General features: G+C 42.8%; 1 protein-coding gene across 4 annotated transcripts in view; it reads left to right on the top strand.

Annotated features, from left to right (window-relative positions):
- The first annotated feature begins 654 nt into the window (after positions 1-654).
- The window catches only part of qkia (QKI, KH domain containing, RNA binding a), a 134509-nt gene continuing 120237 nt past the window's right edge, over positions 655-14926 (top strand). Inside the window, exon 1 of one of the 4 annotated variants that reach the window (XM_072246823.1) lies at positions 655-1005. In XM_072246823.1, the coding sequence (XP_072102924.1) occupies positions 864-1005 (142 nt within the window). In that variant the 5' untranslated portion in view covers positions 655-863. The remainder of the gene's footprint in view (positions 1006-14926) is intronic. The other 3 variants (XM_072246822.1, XR_011883571.1, XM_072246824.1) reach the window with 3 other exon arrangements.

The following is a 14926-nucleotide window of genomic DNA, read 5'->3' as shown; positions in this document are numbered from 1 at the left end:
TGGATTTGCAGATTTCCTCGTGTTTATGTTATACAAAAGAAAAATAAAGGCAGAAAAGTTTAATTTTGTTCTTTGGAATGGCACAAATTTGAGAATAACAGTGTTTGGTTAAATGGCACCAGTCAAAATTTGTGACGGAGTTGGCACCACGTAGAATTCGTAATACAATGCATACACTAATGGCGAGAAACTGAGATAGCATGCTAAAGCATGCATTGCATAAAGCCCCAATCAATTTTGTCAAAATTCCAACACAGTCGCTGAGTTGTCCCTAGTTTAGAAGATAAATACTATCTTGCCTGGTAGCTGCAGGCATTCAGACTCTCAAATGCTTCTGCAGAAAAGATACACGCATAAAACAAAATGTGTGTCACTTATACATGCATGTGAGCAGTTTCATATTGTGAAAGGAGGAGGGGGAGAAAAAAAGGACAGCGCTACAAAAACACAAAGCAACCTAGAGGAAATAATCCCGGGCTACTGTTCTCCGCGCATGCGCTGCCTGCGCTTGCGGTGCAACCTAGCTTGTATGTTGCCCCGGCTAGATCCCGCCCACCTTCTCTGAGTTGATTGGGCCGCCGGCGGAACAGCGAAACGGTGATTGGAGGGGACGTGCTGTCAGTTAGCGGTCGGCGTGTGGCGGGGGTAGGTTGGTCGGGGTAGTTAAGCGCGGCGGGCGTGCGGCGGCGGTGGCGCCGGGGGGAGGGTTTTCTTCTTTTTTTCTTCTTCTTCTTTTGGTCGCGCACACTCACGGCGGCGGCGGGGGCTCGGTGACAGGCGGCCTCTTCTCTCAGTCACTTCTCCGTGTGTGGCGGTCGGTGTGCCCCTCGCACACCAACACTCGCTCACTTGCGCGGGCGGCGATGGTCGGGGAAATGGAAGCCAAGGAGAAGCCGAGACCCAGTCCCGACTACTTGATGCAGCTGATGAACGATAAGAAGCTGATGTCGAGTCTGCCCAACTTCTGCGGCATCTTCACTCACCTGGAGCGGCTGCTGGACGAAGGTCGGTAGGAAGAAGGAGACGGGAAGTAGGGGAGGGAGATGGGGAAGGGTGGAGGGAAGTAGGAGAGGGGCTTCTGGATGGGAGGGTTGAGGGACTTCAGGAGAGGGGAATCCGAGGGAGGAGGGCTGAGGGACTTCAGGGGAAGGGAAGTAGGAAAGAGTCTTCTGGATGGGAGGGTTGAGGGTCTTCTGGATGGGGTGGTTGAGCGACGTAAGGGGAAGGGAAGAAGGAAAGAGTCTTCTAGATGAAATGGTTGAGGGATTTGAGGGGAGGGAATTCTTGGGAGAAGGATTGAGGGACCAGGGGAGAGGAGTGCAAGAGGGGATCCTTGGGGAGGGAGGATTGAGGGATTTCAGGGGGAGGGGGGTTCGAAGGAAGGTGTCTTGAGGGTTGGGGAAGGAAGTAGATGAGGAGTTTCGGCTGGGAAGGAAGAAGGAGAGGGTATTTTGGGGGGACTTTTGAGGTCGGGAATGGGAGGAGGTCGGGGGGGAGGGAGTGAAGGCTAGAGAAAGGGGAAACGGGAGAGGAGAAAATAGTGTTGGGGAATGTGCGAGGGGGGAGTTAATTGAGGGTGAGGGGCCGGAGGAAGGTTATGGAGAGGAGTGAGAGGAGGAAGAAATGGGGTTGGGAGAGGGGGAAGAAGAGAAAAAGTTGAGGGAAGTCGGGGAGGTGGAGGGGGAATGGAAGGAATTGGGCGAAGTGAGGATGTGAGGAGAGAAGTTGAGGGAGGGGAGGTAAAGGGGGGCTGAAGGGAGAGTGAAGTCAGGGTTTAGGAGCCTGGATGGTGGGTGGTCGGAGTGAGGAGTTTGTTGGGACGAGGGAAGTAGTTGGGGCCGGCATGAGGCTCCGGGGTGGTGGTGGTGTTGAGAGGCATTCCCAGCCAGGAGGGGAAAAGATCCCACTCTCTGCATCTGCCGAGAACGAATCAACCTTCTCTCGATTAAAAAAAATAATCCGAGTTGACGTGGGGTTGGATTTTAGGAACAAAAATCAACCCGACCGTGTCTAGCCCGCTCTCCCCCCACCGCTAGTGTGGGTGGGAATGGGCCAGCGTGGTGGGAAATGTTAAATCAATTAAACTTTCCCTTCTAACAAATATTACTGAGTTTAAAATTAAAAACTTTGTAGGAAAGTTAGTTACTAAGAATATTACGCTGTAGTGGTTGTATTCTTTGTAATTTTGCTCTCCGGCCCACAGGCCTTGGTTGATGCCTACATTTGGCAAGAGGCGACATTAAAAAGTTTCTTCTCTGTCTGCCCCCAGTTCATCTAAACTCCGGCGTTTCAGGGTTAACCAGAGGGACTGCAAGCCCGACTGGGTTCTGCTGTGTCTAGGAATGTCGGAAAAGCAGTAATTTTATTTTTCAGGCGGGTTTAAAACGCTTCGCGAAGTTTGCTGAAAACTTTTTTTTTTGTATGTGTGGTTTCGTGCGTAGCCGGGAATCTTTCCAGAGGAAGTCGAGTCTCTTTTCCTGCTGTTGCACCGCCGTGTTGTTTACGGGTCTTTGCTGCGAAATCCGCCTGAAAATGTCGGCTTTTCGTTTCCAGCTAGCCTCCCGCCCTCCCTCCCTTTCATTTTTTATGAAAACAATGCATTCGTATTGAAAGTGGAAGGCCACGGATTTTTGTTTCGCCCACCCCTGAAGCCCACATCGGAGAGTCATCACAGTTGCCAAATGCAGCTCCAGATCTAACAGTAGGCTGCGCTAGACAATGCAAAACAAATTTCACATCGGCCTCTTAACGAGACCGATGCAGAGTTGATTTCCTAAAATCACTGTTTACAACAAGGCATTAAATAATTAAAAATAATCGGCACGGCTAATTTCTATGGTAATTGCATTATCAAATTCCCTAGCAATGGTTGATGAGCGGCTTTCAGTGTTAGTACTCAAACGATAATTGCTGTTAGGTAATCTTTGTTTGATATAATTACTGGATAGTTGCCTTTTTTTGTGTGTGTGCAGCACTTTAATGTTGTTTTGTACCTCTTGGTTACCTGAGAGAAAATCAACTGTGATCTACTGATCCTGCAGTACTTCCTGCCCAGCAGGTTTTGGTGATCGATTTGCTGCTGGGCTTGGAGTAAATCCCCTCCTCAAGTCGTTCCTGTTTATTTGCAAATCAGCATAGTCAGGGTTGATTCACAAACAAGAGAAAATCTGCAGAAGCTGGAAATCCAAAGCAATCCATAAAATGCTGGAGGAACTCAGCAGGCCAAGCAGCATCTATGAAAGGGAAGACAGTTGACGTTTTGGGCTGGGACTCTTATGTGTATTAGTCAGGTTTGATGTTGCGCTGACTTCACAGCAGTGTGATTATGAAGTGCCAAGGCCCTCAGCTAGCCACTATTTTGGAGTCTGGGTGGGGTTTTACTGCTTCCTTATTCTAGCATCTTTTTTTTGGATAAGGACACCCTGTGTACTTAGATGCACGACATCCCGTGTCTAGTTGGAAAAAAGGGGGCTTTCCATGATCAGTATTAATTCTCCCTCAATTTCAAAGTAAATAATAATTTACTGTTTGTGTAGTTGGGATATGTAGGTACGTTGGCTAGAAGGGGCTGGTACAATGCTGTATCTTTTAATTTCAGTAATTTGCTGTTCACGGGAGCTTGTAACAAATTTCGCAACATATGCTGGGGATATTGAATCTGATTCTAACTTGCTGTGCACAGATAGTCTGCTGGTGGTTTACCTATTGAACTCCTGATGATGCTCCAGAAGGTGCTTGATTTCCTGTAGAACACTTGAGCGTGTCTCCTCAGCTCATGTAGGCAGCAAATGGGCATAGGTCTTTTTTTTTCAGCTGTTCGCATCAGAAATGGGTCAGATTATCACCTAGAACAGTACCCTGATTCCTATCTTTACGTCCAACTGGACTTTGAGCTGCCGGTTTAATTTGGCTGCAGAAATAGATTATTCGAAGTACTGCGTGTAGGCTACATAGGTTCTGCAGTTTTGTTCAGCTACATGGGTTCTGCCATGCAAAAGAAAATCTTTAACTTGAACGGAGTATTTTAAAGCTTTCACCTTAACTGTAGACTTGTGCTGCGTCTCATTCTGGTTACGTATCCTCTTATTCTTTGATGTGACCCTCTATGTGTTAGATCCGCGTTAGTTGTGCGTAGACGTCCAAGGGGCACTTACGCTTTTTCCAGTAATTTTCCTATTTAATTTGTGGCAATAAACAGGAGGCCTTTCTTCAATTTGTGGAGCAGGTAAGGTAACTTTGCCAGCTGTCGCTCCCATTTTCTGTCAGCTTCCTTGCTCTGTAGTTCAAACTTTCTTTGAGGTTTGAATTTCTTAATCTTTGATTTTAATTGCACTTCATTTATTTTTGAAATTGCGCAAACACTATTGGAGCTTTGGAGAAGCTTTAAGTGGCACGTGGATGTAAGGTGTAGTAAAGATTTGTAGCGCAAAGAATGTGTGGATCATTGATGGCTAGCTTCATTCAATCACTGTTGCCCTCACCCTGAAATTTTCAATTATACCTTTATCTGGATCTGTGTTTTTTTTGCATAGTTACTGTCAACAGACTAATTGGAAAGGTCAGGGATTCGGGGCTGAGGTACAAGGGAGTGGTCAGTTCAGCTCGCTGCTTCATGAAGTCTACTCACTCTGCTGAACCGAGGCTGTGCCCTGCAACTGACAGACTTTTGAATCAGCTGTAAACTCACTTTTGGGAACTTCAGTTCTGAGCGCTATTAATTTTATTATTTGCACATTTTTTTTCCTCTGTATATTGGGTATTTGGTCTTTTGTTTTAATGGGTTCTATTGGGTTTCTTTGTTGTGGTTATCTGTAAGGAAACAAATCTCAGGAGTGTATGTATTATAGATGATAATTGTACTTTGACGTTGCTGTTACTTTCCAAGTGACCACTACCTTTCTGACATTGATATGTGGCTTGTGCCTGTCAGTCTGAGTCTGCAGTAAGGCATGCAGGAATTATTGGGCATTATCTGTGGTTAACTTTTTGAATGTCTTTGCTTTTTAAAATTTATTAGAATTTGGGTTTCAGTAGAGCAGTATTAAATATGTTGGTATGCACTTTGGACACAATTCTATATGGGTGAGCTGAATCCATTGCAATTTCTTTTAAATTCTTCAAGATAATTGCTTTTAATTTTTTTCTTGTGCTTATTGGTTATGTCTCATTACTCAAAATTGATATTTTTAGAAATCCATCACTTTTCCTCCATTTCTTTTTCTTCCCACTCCATCATACGTTATTCAGTGGTGTTATTTTAAGCATATAGGTTTTAAATGGGCCTGTTATGAGTTTTGATCATTAACCATCATTAAAAATTGGACAGTGGTTTCGAAAAGGTTACTGACCACATCAAGCAGCTCAGATTGTCAGAACTCTGTTCAGTGAAGTAACATCTAAGATGGAAGTGGGTAGGGTGGGGAAAATCTTCAAAGAGATGGTACAAAATCTAAATCTGTACCAGTCAACAAGTAATCATTTGCATCTTCGGCCAAGGGGTCTGTGGACCCATGTTGGGAAATCTGTGATTTATATTATTCCCACCCTTCCACTTCATTCAACTCACATTTCCAAGCTTTCTTCTCCCCCACCCTGATTCTGTTACTCATCTACACATTGACAGTGACCTACATTGTCCAATCAGCTTGCTTATTTCTGTATTGGAGGAAACGGGAACACCCGGGGAAAACCGACGTGTTCATAGGGAGAATGTGCAACCTACGCACAGCGCTGAAGGTCAGGATCAAACTGGCTTCAGTGGAGCCGGGAGGCAGCAACTTCACCTTGAACATGAATTTCTCCTGTTATTCCCTTCAGCCTCTTTCATATCACTTACAACGTGATAGACCAGATTTTCTCGTGGCCTGTCAGTGTGTACAATTAGCAAATACAATTTCCAGCTTTGAAAATCAATACAGATGCTGGAAATCTGAAATAAAAACAGCAAATGCTAGCTGACCTGTTTTAAAACAGTTCTCTCGTCAGTCATTAGTGGTAATGCTTTAACTTTTTCAAGTATTTTTGGGTATTGTGTGTTGATATTTGATTTTGGCTATAATGTGTAAGAGTTACAAACTTAACCTCAGTGGAGGAAATGCCCCTCTTTTTATCTATTGCCAGATACTGATTGACTTGGGTAACTGCAGATTCACAAGTGTTAAGTCTGATTGGTCTGGAGAGTATTGAAGCATAAAGATGAGAGATTGCTCGTGGTATGGGTACATCTCTAGATTTTGATTGACGTTTGATTTGCTTTTTGTCTCCCTGTCGTCCTGGTTGTCAGCTAAGGAGCTGTGGTGATGTTAGCAGGCCTTTGTGTTAAGTTGAAGGACAAGTCCTTGATTTGATACCTCCCAAAGCTTTTTTCCCCAGAAGATGGATAATGCATCTGACACTTGGCATTTCGTTGAGCTAACATGGTAATGTAGCTGAGGAAAGTCATTCAACAACAATTAGTTTTGCAAGGTGCCTTCTGCACCATGTTTTACACAGTGGTTGATTGCACAATCTGAAGTCAGCTGTGAGACTGCATATGGTCTAGTTCAGAGGTGATCTTTTTGAAGAATTATAAGATTGAGGAAGCTTTTTGAAAGCTATTTCCCCTTGTGTAGAGCCAGGAGAGATTTGCCAGAATCGGGGGCTGCAGTTTCAAGAAAGATGAGGGGTTTTGCACAGAGCGTCTTTGGCATTCTCCACCTCAGAGAGCTATGGAGGCTGAATCATTAAATTTATTAAATGCTGGGGTAGATGCACTTTTGAGTCTAAAGGGGAACTGACCATTTTGGGGAAAGAAGCAGGAAATTGAGAGCAGAGGTCTTGATCTATGAAGTCACTTATTGAATGGCAGAGCATGCTCAAGCTCACATGACTTGTGTCTCTTATATGCTTGCTGACTTGTGACAGTTGCTAGGAAGAAGGGTGGAACTGGTGGCTAGGGAACTGTTCATGACCAATTTTTTGAGGGAAAAATTCTATTTCAGTCCGATGTTACAGAAGCATCTTGGAGATGAGAGACTGCTGAACTAGAAGACTGGGAGACAGTTCTATAGATATTCACCATTTTGACACTGATCTCTTCCTCATCTCTGCCTCAGGGGATTAAAAAAAAACAAAGCTATTATGTTAGTGAATTAACCTTGATTTCTACTCCTCCTCTTGCTCTATTTCCCACCCCTTCCTTCAATACTAGCCACTCCCTGCTCAGATGTTCATATCGTTATCTGTTCTTTAGACTAATTGTATTTTGTGTAAGTGACCTGCCTGCTTTACTGTGTCACTGTTTCAATGCCTGCTTGATTGTGTGTGTGTATATATAATATATATATAAAAAGTTAACAAGTAGTGCAAGATAACAGAAATAAAAAAAGTCAGGTGTTCATGGGCTCAATGTCCATTCAGAAATTCTTTGACGGGGGGAAGAAGCTGTTCCTGATTCATTGAGTGTGTGCCTTCAGACTTCTGTACCTCCTACCTGTTGGTAACAACGTGAAGAGGGCATGTCCTGGATGGTGGGGATCCTGAGTGATGGCTGCTGCCTTCCTAAGGCATCGCTCCTTGCAGATGTCTTGGATATGGGGGTGGCATCCATGACAGAGCTAACTAATTTTACAAGCTTCTGCAGTTTATTTTGAGCTTATGCAGCAGATCCCCCAATACCAGGATCTCCATGATACATTTGTAGTTTTCAAGTGTTTTAGTTGACAAACCAAATTGCCTCAAACTAATCAAATAGAGCTGCTGTCTTGCTTCCTTTATAGTTGCATCAGTATTTTGTGTCCAGGTTAGGCCCACAGAGATATTGACACCCAGAAACTTGAAATTGCTTGCTCTCTCCACTTGTGATCCCTCGATGATGATTAGTTTGTGTTCCTTCGTCTTACACTTCCTGAAGCCCACAATCAGCTCTTTGGTTTTGCTGAGGTTAAGTGCAAGATGAGCAAATATGAAATTATGTTCTTTTATCAAATTTTCACAATTTTGATTTCTGTAGGTGAGTGGATTAGTTATTGCATGTACAGTTGAAATGTGGCTGTTGCTTTGCAAAGTTTTGGTAGATTCACATCACTTTTGTCATGTGCAGCCTTGCAGGATTCATGTGATCTCACTCATTTGATCTTGGTTTGCATCGTCTGATATGGTACATCCTCTGCTGAATACATTTTAGTAGAAATCAGTTCTGCAGTAGTCAACCACATTTTATAGTTGTCATTGATCTGTCCAATAATGCTAGATTGAAGGAATTGGATTAGCTATTGCAATGAAAATTAAGAGGGAAATGATCATGCAGCTGAGATATGGCTTATTGCCTCTATAAATTTCCATTAGTTTTGCATAGTGAACTTTTTTCACAATCTACTTTGGATAAATCTGTGAATATGTTAGAGGAAGAGGTGTATGTGTAAATATTGGCTTTGAGTTTATTTTCTGGGTGTTCTTAGAAGGCCACCATTTTGAAGGAGAAAGTGTTAATAGTTTTTGAGCATGAAAAAGTGAGCAAATCCCTAGGGCCTGACTAGGTATATAACAGTGTGTTATGGGAGGAAATTGCTTGGGGTTTTGTATCTGTTAGGCACCAGAAGATTGGAATGTGGTTAATGTGCCTTTATTTAAGAAGGGCTGCAAGGCCTAGCTAAGGATGCACAGGAATCACATTAGTGAAAAAGATTCCCATCCAATAAGTAAGGCACAAGATCAACCAGCATTCAGAAAAAAAGCTTTGGATTAGATTAGATTATGAGGACACGGAGTCCTCGTTTATTGTCATTTAGTAATGCATTAATTAAGAAATGATACAATGTTCCTCCAGTATGATATCATAGAAACACAAGACAGATCAAGACTAAAAAACTGACAAAAACCACATAATTATAACATATAGTTACAACAGTGCAAAGCAATACCGTAATTTGATAAAGAACATAGAAGCATAGAAAATAAGTGCAGGAGTAGGCCCTTCGGCCCTTCGAGCCTGCATCGCCATTCAGTATGATCATGGCTGATTATCCAACTCAGAACCCTGTACCTGCCTTCTCTCCATACCCCCTGATCCCTTTAGCTACAAGGGCCATATCTAACTCCCTCTTAAATATAGCCAATGAACTGGCCTCAACTGTTTCCTGTGGCAGAGAATTCCATAGATTCACCACTCCCTGTGTGAAGAAGTTTTTCCTCATCTCGGTCCTAAAAGGTTTCCCCTTTATCCTCAAACTGTGACCCCTCGTTCTGGACTTCCCCAACATCGGGGACAATCTTCCTGCATCTAGCCTGTCTAATCCCATTAGAATTTTATAGGTTTCAATCAGATCCCCCCTCAATCTTCTAAATTCCAGAGAGTACAAGCCTAGTTGATCCAGTCTTTCATCATATGAAAGCTCTGTCATCCCAGGAATCAATCTGATGAACCACCTTTGTACTCCCTCCATGGCAAGAATATCTTTCCTCAGATTAGGGGACCAAAACTGCACACAATACTCCAGGTGTGATCTCACCAAGGTCTTGTACAGACCATGGGCACGGTAAAAAAAAGTCTCGAAAGTCCCATCATCTCGCGCAGACGGTAGAAGGAAGAAAACTCTCCCTGCCATGAACCTCCAGCGCCGCAGACTTGCCGATGCAGCACCCTGGAAGCACCCGACCACAGCGACTCTTGAGTCCGTCCAAAAACTTTGAGTCTCCCACCAGCCCTCCGACACCGAGCACCATCTCTGCCGAGTGCTTCGACCCTGGCCCCGACTGCCGAGCACCAGGCAAAGCCGAGGATTCGGGGCCTTCCCCTCTGTAGATTCTCAATCGCACAGTAGCAGCGGCAGCGAAGTGGGCATTTCAGAAGTTTCTCCAGATGTTCCTCCGTGCTTCTCACGTCTGTCTCTATCAAATCAGGATTGTGCACGGCATCCTACTTGACAAATACAGATATCATTCACCGAAGAGGCCGCGTGCGATGCGTCGCGTCGCCATCTTCTCCTCCTGCGTCAAAACAAGGACTGTTTAGGATTAGTGGGAAATCCTATCTCAAAAATGACCAAGAGGATGGATAAGGTCAGGGTAATGGATGTTGAATGCATGAACTTTCGAAAGGTAACACATGCAGAATGCTTGAGGAACTCAGCAAGTCAGGCAGCATCTATGAAAAAGAGTAAACAGTTAATGTCTTGGGCCAAAATCCTTCATCAGGATCTTTTCCATAGATGCTGTCTGACCAACTGAGTTCCTCCAGCATTTTGTGTGTGTAACTTTGGATTTCCAGGATCTGCAGATTTTCTTGTTTGCCTTTGACAAAGCCCCTTGTTCATACTTCTGATGTGGAAGAAAATGTAGGTGTCATGGAATGTAATTTTGCCAATGATAGCAAAATTGATGCTGTTGTGGACAACAGTGGTGTCTAAGATTACAGCAAAGTTTAGATTAACTGGTTAAATTGGACAAGGGAATCGTTAATGAAACTTGGACACTTGTAAAGTGATACACCTTAATAAATTAAGCTAGAGTACAATGTACAGTGAATGTTGGGGAAAGCGTGAATATCAATAAACAGAAGCCTGGAGTATATAAACACAAGAGATTCTGCAGATGCTGAAAATCCAGAGCAACACACTCAAAATGCTGGAGGAACTCAGCAGATCAGACAACATCCATGGAAATGAATAAACAGTTTACATTTTAGGTCAAAAGGCTTCCTCCTTCCTTTCCAGTCCTGCTGAAGGGTCTCCTGAAGCATTGACTGTTTATCAATTTCCATGGATGCTGACTGACTTGCTGACTTCCTCCAATATCTTGTGTGTTGTACAAAATACCTAATTTCCTGAAATTTAGTGGTGAAGACAGTGTTGAACATACTTGTGATGTCTGAGATACTAAATATAGGAGTTGAGATTTTATGTTAAAGTTGTACAAAGTGTTGGTTAGGCTACAGTTGGTGTGTTGATCTGGTTGTCACACTATAGGAAGGATATGATTAAGCTAGGGCATGTGTAGAAAAGAATCTCAGCAATATTGCCTGAACAAGAAAGCGTGTATCATAGGACAGACTGCGTAGGCTGAGACTCCTTTCCCTGCAGTGAAGGGGGGCAAAGGATGATTCTATTGATGTTTATAAAATTGAAGGGTTTATTAATTTTCCCTGAGCAATGTAGTCTAAAGCTAGATAGGATAAGTTTAAAAGTTGGGAAAAATTTTAAGGGGATCTAAGGAGTTGGTATATGGAACAAACTGCCAGAGAATGTGATAGAGCAGGGGTCCCCGACCTTTTTTGCACCGTGGACCGGTTTAGTATTGACAGTATTCTTGCGGACTGGCCAACCCGGGGGTGGCGGGGAGGGTTCAAGTAGGGTTAAACTCACCTCAACATGTCTTTTACAGTTAGGGTTGACAACTTTCTCACTCCCAAATAAGGGACAAAAGTAGCAGTCAAATCCCGGGACACCTTACCCCCAAAAGACTATCATGACCATGAAGCCTAGCGCGGGTACCTGTGTGCGCATGTGTGTATGTGCCGTTTTTTTCCCCACAAATCGGGTTTGCTTTCATCTTCCCGACTACACTGTACATACATTATTTCTTCTTTATATAGGCTGTATTTATCATATCATTCCTGCTTTTACTATATGTTAGTGTTATTTATTTTAGGTTTTATGTGCTCTTTGGTATAATTTGGTTAGGTTATTTTTTGGGTCTGGGAACGCTCATAAAATTTTTCCCATATAAATTAATGGTAATTGCTTCTTCGCTTCATGCCATTTCCGCATGAAAGGTTTCATAGGAACGCTCTACCTTAGCGGGGGAAATACAGGACGAACCAATTTAGCCCAATATACGGGATGTCCCAGCAAACATGGGACAGTTGGCAACCCTATGTTCAAGTTCAACAGTGCGTGACAGGGAATGAGAAAAGGTGCAGCTGACTTACATTCTTTTCCTCACGGCCCGGTAGCACATGCTCTGCAGGCTGGTGGATGGGGGCTGCTGTATAGAGGCAAATACATTTTCAACATTTAAGAGATTTGAATAGGAACATAGATAAGGAATAGTTCAGAAATACAGACAAATTGGATAGAAAATCTTGGTTTGCAAGAATACTTTGTACTGAAAGAACTTTCTGCCTTGTATAACTTAATCTGTAACCTTGTTTATTGTCCATCTTTATTGGCTGATAGTGTCGTGGCATCTGCACTAGAATTCGAGGTGAGTGGTCCCGCGTTTGAATCCACTGGCTCCTTGCACACTTTCCATTCATGCTGGGTTGAGTGTCGAGATAGCAACTAGGCCTTGTTTTAAAAAGAAATAGAAACTGCAAGGTTGCTGCCCGATGTACCATAAGGTAAGAGAGGAACTAACAAACAGCTATGCTTGAAGTGTATAGTTTTCAAGGCCTTTTCTGGAGGTGTTTGACTTGACCACATTAGTGGAATCGAGGGTAAGGAGTTTACCCTCATTCTAAAAGGACATTGTCATTACAAAACCCATTGGTATTCTGATAATTGTTGCTATTTGATTTTAAACTCCAGGTAAAAGTAACTTGTATTCCATAGCAGCTATTGTGAAACCTGAGTCTCTGGATTTAATTGCTGTTCATTTTTTCTGGAATAGAGTTCAGAAAATGTCACTCCTACTGGAGTTAATTCACTTGTTTATAAATAGACCGTACATTTTTAGGCACAAGGCACGGAAAGTTTTTTCCACTGCCATGAATCTTTAGAACACTTAAAAGGTGAAAGTGAGATATTCTTGATGAGGCAGTGATCGAAAGCTTATGACAAGTGAATGGGAATGCAGAGGATTTGCCCTGATCTCGCTAAATGGTGAGATACTCGGGGGTTTAGGAACTTTGATTCTCATTCATGTAACTGCACGTAAATGCCATGGTTACCATTTGCTTGCTTGATGTCTCATTGACATTCTAATTGATGTGATAGTGACAAAATTCTGCAATTTCAAGCTCAGAACACTTGGCTTGCACTATTTTTTTAATAAGTACATGTGATGAATTTGAATGAGACTGGAGTGAAACACTGCTCATAATTCTATATGCAAAGTAATGCACAAAATGCTGGAGGAACTATGCAGGCCAGGCAGTATATACAGTCAGTGTTTTGGTCTGAGACTCTTCATCAGGACGGACTGTGGGGGGGTGGTGTGGGGGAAGAATCCTATTGAATAAGATCGGGGAAGGGAGGTAGAAGAACATAGTGGCAGGTGATAAGTGAAACTGGAGGAGGAGGTGAAGTGAAGAGCTGGGAAGTTGATTGGTGAATGAAAAAGGGCTGGAGAAGGGGGAATCTGACAGGAGAGGACAGAAGACCATGGAAGAAGGGGAAGGGGGAGGAGCACCAGAGGGATGTAATGGCAGGTAAGAGAAGGTGAGAGGAAAACAAGAATGGGGAATGGTGAAGGAGAGGAGGGGGATCAATTACTGGAAGTTTGAGAAATTGTACATGCAATCAAGTTGGAGGCTACCCAGGCAGAATATAAGGTATTGCTTCTCCAACCTGAGTGGCCTCATCCTGGCGGTAGAGGAAGCCATGGACTGACATGTCTGAATGGGAGATTTGGTATGTCTATGAAGACACTCGCATATTTCTGCAGATGCATAGTGGAGAACATTCTAACTGGATGTGTCACTGTCTGTTATGGGGTGGCTACTGCACAGGATCATACTAAGCTGAAGAGCATTGTAAACTTAGCTCCATCATGGGTACCACCCTCCATAGTATCCAGGACTTCTTCAAGGAGTGATGTCTCAAAAGGAGGCATTCATCATTAAGGACCCCCCCCACCATCTAGATCATGCCTTGTTCTCATTGTTATCATCAGGATGGAGGTACAGAAGCTTGAAGGCACACACTCAACAATTCAAGAACAACTTCTTCCTCTCTTGCCATTTGATTTCTGAGTGGATGTTGAGCCCATGAACGCTGTTTCACTTTTTGGTTTTGCATTACTTATTTGGGGTGTGTGTGTGTTTGTGTTTTTATTTATTTATATAAAATAAAACATAGTAATTCATGTTTTTTCTATTATGTATTGCATTGTGCTGCTGTTGCATAACAAATTTCATAACATATGCCAGTGATATTAATCCTGATTCTGATGTGTTTTGGATGTGAGGAGCTAGATTTTTATTTATTGTACTCAAGTACCATGATTTTTGTAAATGGGTAACTCCAAGAAAGATTTTTAGGAACCAATTAGATTTTTGATTGTGTAGGTTTGGTATTTTTTTTCCACTTCCAGAACTTAAACTTAAGTATAGAAGCCATTTGGCCCATTGAGTCCATTCTGGCTGTAGAGGAACTAATTGTCCATAAGTCCCATTGTCCCTTATTCTCATGTACTCCTGCAACTCATCTCCTCATGCCTGTTCATTTTGCTCCCTTGATTCTTTTTCCTATTAAAACCTGTTAAGGGTCAACATTCCACAGCCAATTAACTTACCCAGCTCGTGTTTGGAATTTGGGGCACCTGGAGCAACTAGAAGAAATGCATGTGGTTAACGAATGTTTGAAATATGCAAACATAGTGCCTGAGGATCGGATCAGCTTGGGTTCCTCCAGCTGTGAGACAGTAACGTTCACACTGCACCTGTGATGATAGTACTTGCATACCAGTTCACTACAGATGATGGGCATTTTCATCTGTAACCATCAGAAGCTAGGATAAATCATAGGGTGACTTTCATTTATTCTCTTAGAAGACTCTTGGAGTTAAAATTTATGACCTGGTCTTTTAGAGTTGAAATTGTTTACTGTAGTAATAGCTTAGAATAATAGCATTTAAGCTGTGTCAATAAAAATATTTTTAAAACCTACTTTAAACATATTAGATTTTGGATGAATGCACATTCTTAATGGGAAACCGCTTCATTTTGTGCATGCATATAGCTTAATATATTTTCTTTATTTTGAAGTAATGAAAGCCTGAGGTCCATTTG

Source organism: Mobula birostris, chromosome 29 (genome assembly GCF_030028105.1).
Source record: "Mobula birostris isolate sMobBir1 chromosome 29, sMobBir1.hap1, whole genome shotgun sequence".
NCBI lineage: Eukaryota > Metazoa > Chordata > Chondrichthyes > Myliobatiformes > Myliobatidae > Mobula > Mobula birostris.
The sequence above is the reverse complement of the archived record's forward strand: the minus strand, read 5'-3'. Positions and strand labels throughout refer to the sequence as shown.